Source organism: Oncorhynchus gorbuscha, unplaced genomic scaffold, assembly GCF_021184085.1.
Source record: "Oncorhynchus gorbuscha isolate QuinsamMale2020 ecotype Even-year unplaced genomic scaffold, OgorEven_v1.0 Un_scaffold_28:::fragment_2:::debris, whole genome shotgun sequence".
Taxonomy (NCBI): Eukaryota; Metazoa; Chordata; class Actinopteri; order Salmoniformes; family Salmonidae; genus Oncorhynchus; species Oncorhynchus gorbuscha.
In genome coordinates, this window is record NW_025745143.1 from 238,464 (window position 1) to 248,245 (window position 9,782).

At 41.8% G+C, this 9,782-nt stretch overlaps 1 protein-coding gene across 1 annotated transcript; it reads left to right on the top strand.

The window, feature by feature from the left end:
* The first annotated feature begins 5,500 nt into the window (after positions 1-5,500).
* Positions 5,501-9,068, top strand: LOC124017587 (ladderlectin-like). The gene is made up of 6 exons (XM_046332786.1): positions 5,501-5,551; positions 6,609-6,696; positions 7,037-7,152; positions 7,465-7,656; positions 8,632-8,746; positions 8,858-9,068. Exons 1-6 carry the CDS (start codon positions 5,537-5,539, stop codon positions 8,947-8,949), a joined length of 618 nt encoding a protein of 205 aa, XP_046188742.1. The 5' UTR covers positions 5,501-5,536; the 3' UTR covers positions 8,950-9,068.
* The last annotated feature ends 714 nt before the right edge of the window (positions 9,069-9,782 follow it).

A 9,782-nucleotide genomic window follows, 5' to 3' on the forward strand; every position in this document is an offset into this window, starting at 1 on the left:
ACCCAAATGAATTTCCCAAAAGGAATCTGGTACATATGTTTGTGTGAAGTAACAATTTGTTCATTCATTCTCAAAGGGTATATGGTAACAAGGCTTGTTGATGCTTATATACACATACTCTGCTAAGACCCGCTCAAGCCAGTGTCAAAAAGCCTCAAATTTTTCCAAAGGAAAATTCTATCATCTCAATGCTACTGGTCGATGTTTGGAATAAAATACAGGAGCAGGGTAGGAATGAGCTTAACTTATTCCTGCAGGTGATATCCAGGGATATAGAAGCATCAAAATATCAGCTGCACTTCAACTGTATTTTTGCTGTAAACCAAAACAGTGATAGCATTGACAGAATAGCATAAACAGATCTGGGAGTGTGGCTTTCAGTTAGTTCTTTTTGGCAACCCATCCCATGAGAGTGAGTGTCGCGCCAGTTCATCTGTTCTGTTATATTTAATCAAATCTGACTAACCCAGTGCACTGCTTGCTATTAATTCTATCTGATTGTATTTGCATGTTTAGGTCAAAATACAAATAAGGTCCCCATTTGGAACACTGACAAGTAAAGACCATACATATTTACATTTACATTTAAGTCATTTAGCAGACGCTCTTATCCAGAGCGACTTACAAATTGGTGCATTCACCTTATGACATCCAGTGGAACAACCACTTTACAATAGTGCATCTAAATATTTTAAGGGGGGAGGGGGTGAGAAGGATTACTTTATCCTATCCTAGGTATTCCTTAAAGAGGTGGGGTTTCAGGTGTCTCCGGAAGGTGGTGATTGACTCCGCTGTCCTGGCGTCATGAGGGAGTTTGTTCCACCATTGGGGAGCCAGAGCAGCGAACAGTTTTGACTGAGCATATATATATATACATATATATAGCAGCAGTCAAAAGTTTGGACACACCTACTCATTCCAGGGTTTTTCTTTATTCTTTACTATTTTCTACATTGTAGAATAATAACGACGACATCAAAACTATGACATAACACATATGGAATCATGTAGTAGCCAAAGAAGTGTTAATCAAATCAAAATATTTTTATATTTGAGATTCTTCAAAGTAGCCACCCTTTGCCTTGACAGCTTTGCACGCTCTTGGCATTCTCATATCCAGATTCATGATGTAGTCACCTGGAATGCAATTCAGTTAACAGGTGTGCCTTGTTAAAACTGAATTTGTTGAATTTCATTCCTTCTTAATGTGTTGAGCCAGTCAGTTGTGTTGTGGCAAGGTAGGGGTGGTATACAGAAGATAGCCCTATTTGGTAAAAGACCATTTATTTGACAAGAACAGCTCAAATAAGCAAAGAGAAATGACAGTCCATCATTGCTTTAAGACATGAAGGTCAGTCAATGAGGAACATTTCAAGAACATTGAAAGTTTCTTCAATTGCAGTCGCAAAAACCATCAAGCGCTATGATGAAACTGGCTCTCCTGAGGACCGCCACAGGAAAGGAAGACCCAGAGTTACCTTTGCTGTAGAGGATAAGTTCATTAGAGTTACCAGCCTCACACTGTCACCAAGATGGCATAGCAGTCAGACGTATTTTGACTTCGTCTTGTCGTGTCCCGTATATATATATATATATATATATATATATATATATATTTACAATTTTCTTCGCTTACCTTTTTATATATATTTTTTCTTTTCCATAAACTCTCCTGCAACCCGCCTCACCAATTTATAAAAATAAAAGAAAGTATTATTTCCCTCATCTGTAATCCACCATAGAAGCTAGCCAGAAGCTAGCCAGAAGCTAGTCAGCTTCTTTACTGGCTAATCGTTAGTATTAAGCTAACCACGGTTTGTGTTCATCAGCTATCCTTTAGCTCGAAAATCTATCGCCAGTTTTGTACGGAGCGGCTCGGACCGGAACACACCGGACCTATTTTTCTCTCCATGTTCCCGGATTTCAATCGCAAGCTCTGGACATTTATACCTGGATCTCGCAGCTAGCTAGCTGCTATCCGTGTGACTATCGGCTTACTTCGATCCCGGAGCAAACATCAATTATTCCGGAGCTAGCCAGCTGAAGAGTTCCATCAGCCACTCCTGGGCTACAATCACCTATCCGGACCCATTTTACTGCCCCACCGGGACATCACAACTGGACTTCTGATGTTATCTGCCCGAGGGAGTTATCCAGCTGGCTTCTCCGTCGCGTCGTTACCTGAACGCCCATCTGCGGTCCGCTAATCGTTAGCTGTCTTATCGGCTGCTATCTGAATAGATCTGTCGGACAATTATTTTCTTTTTTCTTGGGCCTCTATAACTGTATCTATTTTTTTTTGCGAATTGGATTGATCCCCTCTACCACACGGAACCCCACTAATCCTACCGACGGAAACGCACGAGGTGGCTAAAAACAGACCTCCATCCTATGCTAGCTTGCTACCGATGGCCCGGCTAGCTGTCTGAATCGCCGTGACCCCAACCAACCTCACTACCCTGCAGGGGCGGCAGGGTAGCCTAGTGGTTAGAGCGTTGGGCTAGTAACCGGAAGGTTGCAAATCTGTCGTTCTGCCCCTGAATAGGCAGTTAACCCACTGTTCCTAGGCCGTCATTGAAAATAAGAATTTGTCCTTAACTGACTTGCCTGGTGAAATAAAGGTAAAATAAAAATAAATAAACAAATACTCACTGAACCTTTTTGATCACTCGACTAAGCATGCCTCTCCTTAATGTCAATATGCCTTGTCCATTGCTGTTCTGGTTAGTGTTTATTGGCTTATTTCACTGTAGAGCCTCCAGTCATGCTCACTATACCTTATCCAACCAATTAGTTCCACCACCCACACATGCAATGACATCTCCTGGTGTCAATGATGTTTCTAGAGACAATATCTCTCTCATCATCACTCAATACCTAGGTTTACCTCCACTGTATTCACATCCTACCATACCTTTGTCTGTACATTATACCTTGAAGCTATTTCATCGCCCCCAGAAACCTCCTTTTACTCTCTGTTCCAGACGTTCTAGACGACCAATTGTCATTGCTTTTAGCCATACCCTTATCCTCCTCTTTTCTTTTCCTCTGGTGATGTAGAGGTGAATCCAGGCCCTGCAGTGCCTAGCTCCATGTTAACATTAGAAGCCTCCTCCCTAAGTTTGTTTTATTCACTGCTTTAGCACACTCTGCCAACCCGGATGTTCTAGCTGTGTCTGAATCCTGGCTTAGGAAGACCACCAACAATTCTGAAATTTTCATCCCGAACTACAACATTTTCAGACAAGATAGAACTGCCAAAGGGGGCAGTGTTGCAAACTACTGCAAAGCAGAGTTCTGTCCTACTATCCAGGTCTGTACCCAAACAATTTGAACTTCTACTTTAAAAAATCCACCTCTCTAAAATCAAGTCTCTCACCGTTGCCGCCTGCTATAGACCACCCTCTGCCCCCAGCTGTGCTCTGGACACCATATGTGAACTGATTGCCCCCCATCTATCTTCAGAGCTCGTTCTGCTAGGCGACCTAAACTGGAACATGCTTAACACCCCAGCCATCCTACAATCTAAGCTTGATGCCCTCAATCTCACACAAATGATCAATGAACCTACCAGGTACCCCCCCAATGCCGTAAACACGGGCACCATCATAGATATCATCCAAACCAACTTTCCCTCCAAATACACCTCTGCTGTATTCAACCAAGATCTCAGCGATCACTGCCTCATTGCCTGCATCAGTAATGGGTCAGCGGTCAAACGACCTCCACTCATCACTGTCAAACACTACCTGAAACACTTCAGCGAGCAGGCCTTTCTAATCGACCTGGCCGGGGTATCCTGGAAGGATATGGATCTCATCATGCCTGGTTATTTTTTTAAATGTCTTCCTAACCATCTAAAATAAGCATGCCCCGTTCAAGAAATTTAGAACCAGGAACTGATATAGCCCTTGGTTCTCCCCAGACCTGACTGCGCTTAACCAACACAAAAACATCCTATGGCTTTCCGCATTAGCATCGAACAGCCCCCGTGATATGTAGCTTTTCAGGGAAGCTAGAAACCATTATACACAGGCAGTTTGAAAAGCCAAGGCTAGCTTTTTCAAGCAGAAATTTGCTTCCTGCAACACTAACTCCAAAACGTTCTGGGACACTGTAAAGTCCATGGAGAATAAGAACACCTCCTCCCAGCTGCCCACTGCACTGAAGATAGGAAACACTGTGACCACTGATAAATCCACTATAATTGAGAATTTCAATAAGCATTTTTCTACGGCTGGCCATGCTTTCCACCTGGCTACCCCTACCCCGGTCAACAGCACTGCACCCCCACAGCAACTCGCCCAAGCCTTCCCCATTTCTCCTTCTCCCAAATCCAGTCAGCTGATGTTCTGAAAGAGCTGCAACATCTGGACCCCTATAAATCAGCCGGGCTAGACAATCTGGACCCTTTCTTTCTAAAATGATCTGCAGAAATTGTTGCCACCCCTATTACTAGCCTGTTCAACCTCTCTTTCGTGTCATCTGAGATTCCCAAAGATTGGAAAACAGCTGCGGTCATCCCCCTCTTCAAAGGGGGACACACTCTTGACCCAAACTGCTACAGACCTACAGACATCACTACTCTGGACGGTTCTGACTTAGAATACGTGGACAACTACAAATACCTCGGTGTCTGGTTAGACTGTAAAGTCTCCTTGCAGACCCACATCAAACATCTCCAATCCAAAGTTAAATCTAGAATTGGCTTCCTATTTCACAACAAAGCATCCTTCACTCATGCTGCCAAACATACCCTTGTAAAACTGACCATCCTACTAATCCTGGACTTCGGCAATGTCATCAACGATGACAGACAAAATGAGAAGAAAAAAATCCAGAAAATCACATTGTAGGATTTTTAATGAATTTATTTGCAAATTTTGCTCCGCTGTATGTGTCAAACTGCTTTGCTTTATCTTGGCCAGGTCGCAATTGTGAATGAGAACTTGTTTTCAACTTGCCTACCTGGTTAAATAAAGGTTACATTTAAAAAAGAAAAGAAAAGAAATGGCAGCCCAAATAAATGCTTCACAGAGTTCAAGTAACAGACACATCTCAACATCAACTGTTCAGAGACTGTGTGAATCAGGCCTTCATTTGTTATTTCACAGTTTTGATGTCTTCACTATTATTCTACAAAGAAAATAGTGAAAATAAAGAAAAAGCCTTGAATGAGTATGTGTGTCCAATATATATATATGTTAACTTTTTATAGATTTGTTACATTTTCACAAAAGTTGTGCTATAATAGTGGACCAATAGAGTGCCTGTAGCACAGGCAAAGATATTTTTCCAGCACCCCAATTGAAAATAGCATTCATTAAAAGTACCCTGCACCAGCAAACTTCTTCCGGTGGCTACACGTTTTGGTTTTTGCCCTAACACAACACAGCTGATTCAAATGATAAAAGCTTGATGATTAGTTGATTATTTGACCGGTTAAAGGATGAGAGAGGGAGGGGTCTGACTGGATGGGTCCTTAAAAAAGGAGAGCAGGAAGCAGTAGAACCCATCTCACAAACAGAGCGCTGACATGACCAGACTACAGGTGAGAGTTCAACATAGTCATCACAAATGGTAACCTATGTGGTGCACTACTTTTGACCAGGACCCATTGGGCATATGTGACCCTATTCAAATGTGGTGCGTTACATAGGGCAGGGGTCTCCAACAGGTCATAGTAGTAGTAAATATTTTTTCACGTGTTCAACTGTCAAACAAATCTCGAGTGTTAGACACTGCAAGTTACTAAATCAACGCGACTTGACGTTATCCCACCTCTGGTTAGTAAACTATTGGCTTAAAACGTCACATTTAAAACCATATCTGCCAATTAATTTCCAGCAATATTGCCTTGTCGCTCACTCCCTGTGTAGCCAGTTGATGCCTAGTGGGTTGCCAGATTCTTTCACAACTAAGTATTAACTGCAAGGTATACTTGTCAAAAGTATAGAAATTGTATCTATTGTTATTTGCAAACCTTGCCATGAAATGAGCAGCAATACAGAACCATCGCTAGACTGGCACATTCGACCACGCATTGCTTTCTCATGTGTTACTTTTCTTCCAGACATAAAATAAATGGTTTTCTGATGTGATTTAAGCACTGCCTTGGACTCAGAACATTACATTTGGTTCTCCATTACCAATTGTAATTGAGTGTCAAACCAGGAAATTGAACTGAGAACATTTATGACAATGGCTGTAATTTGGGGTTTAAAATCACAGCTTTTTTATAGGGCCCCTTTAGTTTATTACTCATTTTACTGTGTCTATTGCCAGAACGGTACACTGAAGAGTTGTAGGGCAGAGAAGAATGAGCCTATTTGAAAGAAGTCGCTTGCGACGTGTGTATTAATAAAAGGTAGCTCATGCCAGGCAAGTTGCGTCTCCTGCTCTAGAAAAATGTACTGTTTTGGGGAGAAACCAAGAGCATAGACTTCTCCTTATTCCCGTGTGCCAGGCTAATCTACTCTGTGGTGGAAGAGATGATGCCTGGTATTCCTTAGCCCTTCATTAGTTGAATGTGTTAAGTGGACTTGCTGGGGTACTCGAGGAGAGGTTGGGGAAACACTGATGGCTTATCTCGTGTGTGTGTCTCTCAGGAGACTATCACCATGGCGATGTTGACCCTTCTACTGCTTCTCTGCGCTGCCTTTACACTGGGTGACAGAATGACTGCGCGCATAGCAAGTAAGAGTCAGCCTCACACTTTACATCACGAGTGTCAAACGCATTCCACGGAGTCTCTTGCATCTGCAGTTGGCTTACCTTTCAATGAAGACCTAGACAACCAGGTGAGGGGAGTTCCTTACTAATTAGTGACCTAAATTGATCAATAGAGGGAGGAGCGAAAACCTGTAGACACTCTGTGCTCTGTGGAATGAGTTTGTGCTTTACATCATTGATTGTGTATGTTTTGTTGTAGTGTGGTATGACTGATCTCCAAATGTTATTTTTGATGCAAGGGTCAGTCTGGACTATCCTTTAAAGTCTGCTGCAATTTCGAACCCTCCCTGTCTTCTACTTTCAGATGATTTGGTGACATTTGCAGCAGACCAAAGAAACCCATGCCCCAGAGGCTGGTTCCATTTTAATTCACGCTGCTTCATGTTTGTCAAAACGGCAAGGACATGGCCCAATGCGGAGGTATAATGCTTGCTTTCTACAATTGAAGTCAACTTAGTATTTTGAGTTTAAGGTGCTTTGGCCTTATTTTAACAGGCGCCTCATGTAAAATACTGAACCTCCCCTTAATATGCAGTAATTGCAATTTTCTATAGGCTTTTCAATATTGTGTGGAGTTGGGCCCTCTTGTATATTAGAACCCTCAAGGCATGGGTTAAGACTGAGATGAACTAATTCCTATTTTGAGAGTCCAGAAGACAAATTCTCAGACTGGACAACTGACTAATACTTCCATTATGACATGTCTTTGTCTCTGTGTACTGCTTGCTCTAGCGCCACTGTCAGTTACTTGGAGAAAAACTGAAGCCTGTGTACAACACTGTAAAGTACCTTGGCGCAAACCTGGCATCTGTGCACAGCTATGAAGAGTCCCAATTTGTACAGGCGGTGGTGTTGATCACGACTGGCAGTTTCCCTCTTACCTGGATTGGCGGATTTGATGCTGTTCAAGCAAAGGTGGAAAAGGTGACTTAAGACTAATAAAACCATCAGCTCGGAGTAGGTGTTAAGACACTGGTCAGACAACTCTGTGCCAGGAGTAATCAACTCTCCAGTTTCTCAGCTGGTAATGACCACAGTTTGAGGTACCGCAGAGGAAAGATTGACATTCGCAACTCGAGTTCTACGTGGAATTTGGATATTACCATTATATCCACACTCCCATTTTAATAACTGTAAATTGCTTTGGCACAGTAGGCATGAAGTTACTTGCCGACCTTTTAACCAATGTCATCTCTTTAAACTGATATTAATGTCATTTGAAGTATTTAGGCATGTGACCTATGCCTCGTGTGAAGTAATTGTCAAAAGCAAAATAAATACTGTTGGTTGTAGGTCTAGATTTGAGTTGAGCATCTCGAAATATCCAGAGCAATTGCCACATCTGATCCATTAGATGAACCAGATACTCCATTGGCCTCTAACGATGTGAAGAGTCTGCAATGTCGGTCAGATTCGAGGGACAGGCACAACTCCGAGAAATGTTTTTCTCAGTTTCTGGCATGTCATGTGTGCTACTTGTATCAGTACTCGTAACAACCTAAGCATTACAAAACGTATATTTGCTCAAATAAGCCATTATGTTTTTCGTTAATGATGGCCATACAAAAACGAGTTGCTTGGTGATCAGGAAAAACGCTACCCGCTTGAAGGCAGATTTTGGGCTTTGTTATCCTTCTCGCTTCACCTCTTCCTCTTTGCTATGGCGCAGAAACAACTTACTAGCTGTTTTTTTCTATTTTGGGGATTTCTAGAAATGTGGCTGTAGTATCAACACTTGTGTATTTTTTTTCTCACCCAACAGTTCCATTGTCAGTCTGCATGTTTTGGTAGTGGTGGCTTTTACTGTTTTGTTGGAGGAAAGACCATGAGTGTTGTATTTTAGAAATTGTTCAGCAAGCACATGTAACATTTGATACTGAGATCTCACTACTTCCACAGGACAGGCTATGGTTCTGGAGTGACGGCTCCAAATTTGATCACCAGAGCTGGGCTGAAGGGGAGCCGAATAACCACAATGGTCGCAGAGAGCCATGTATTCAGATCAACTTTGGAGGTACATTATCATTCATCAAATTAAACTTTTTTTGAGTAAGTTTAAGAAATAAATGTGACCTACTTTTCGTGTGTACATCGAGGTAATTTCTATTTCGTGTTTCCTCTTAAGCTGAAAACGGCTGGAACGATGAATCATGTGGAGAGAGCTATCCCTCCGTGTGCTCCATAAGAACCTGTTTAATCCTTCAAACTGTCAATTGAAACCAAAAATGCTACTCTGGTGTCAGCATCCTAACTGCAAATGTTTCATGTTAAAATATGTTTGACTTGTTGTGTAACTATTGTAGCTTGTTGTCAATAAAACGGGTGTACGTATTTAATCTTGTGAGTGGTTATTAAACACTGCTTCACTTTGTTTCTTGAAGATGCAGTCTGGGTGTCTGTTCAGTGGGCATTTAAATTCTTTGATATTGTTGATCCATTGTTTCTTGAAGAATAGAATTCTCTTAGGACCCAAAAAGTTGTCTTACTCTGCAAACATTAATGTAAATGAACAGTGTGTATATAGTTTTAAAATAAGTAGAAAATGATCATGCTGTTGCCAGAGAACCTTCTGTGAATTAAGTGTTACATTTCCCTACCCCATCTGTTCCCTATCAATTTTATTTGTCACATACACATGGTTAGCAGATGCTAATGTGAGTGTCGAGAAATGCTTGTGCTTCTAGTTCTGACCATGCAGTAATATCTAACAATTTTGCATATGTACATAAAAAATATGGATGGCCGACCGGCATAGGCAAGATGCAGAAAATGGTTTAGAGTAGTGTATATACCTGAGTATAATGTCGGGTATGTAAACATTATATAAAGTGGCTAGAGGTTGGCAGCAGCCACTCAATGTTAGTGATGGCTGTTTAAAAGTGATGGCCTTGAGAGAGAAGCTGGTTGTCAGTCTCTGTCCCCGCTTTGATGCACCTGTACTGACCTCTCCTTCTGGATGATAGTGGGGTGAACAGGTTGTCCTTTTTTTTCATTTCAATTTTAAGTTCTTGTTTTTCAACCAACACATTCCACATTCACAGATGTGACAG

Bases quoted from the DNA above. Each gene is read 5' to 3' on its own strand.
- LOC124017587 (XM_046332786.1), top strand. The intron at 6,697-7,036 runs GTAAGAGTCAGC...TTCTACTTTCAG, and splicing joins AATGACTGCGCGCATAGCAA to ATGATTTGGTGACATTTGCA. The intron at 7,153-7,464 runs GTATAATGCTTG...TGCTTGCTCTAG, and splicing joins GGACATGGCCCAATGCGGAG to CGCCACTGTCAGTTACTTGG.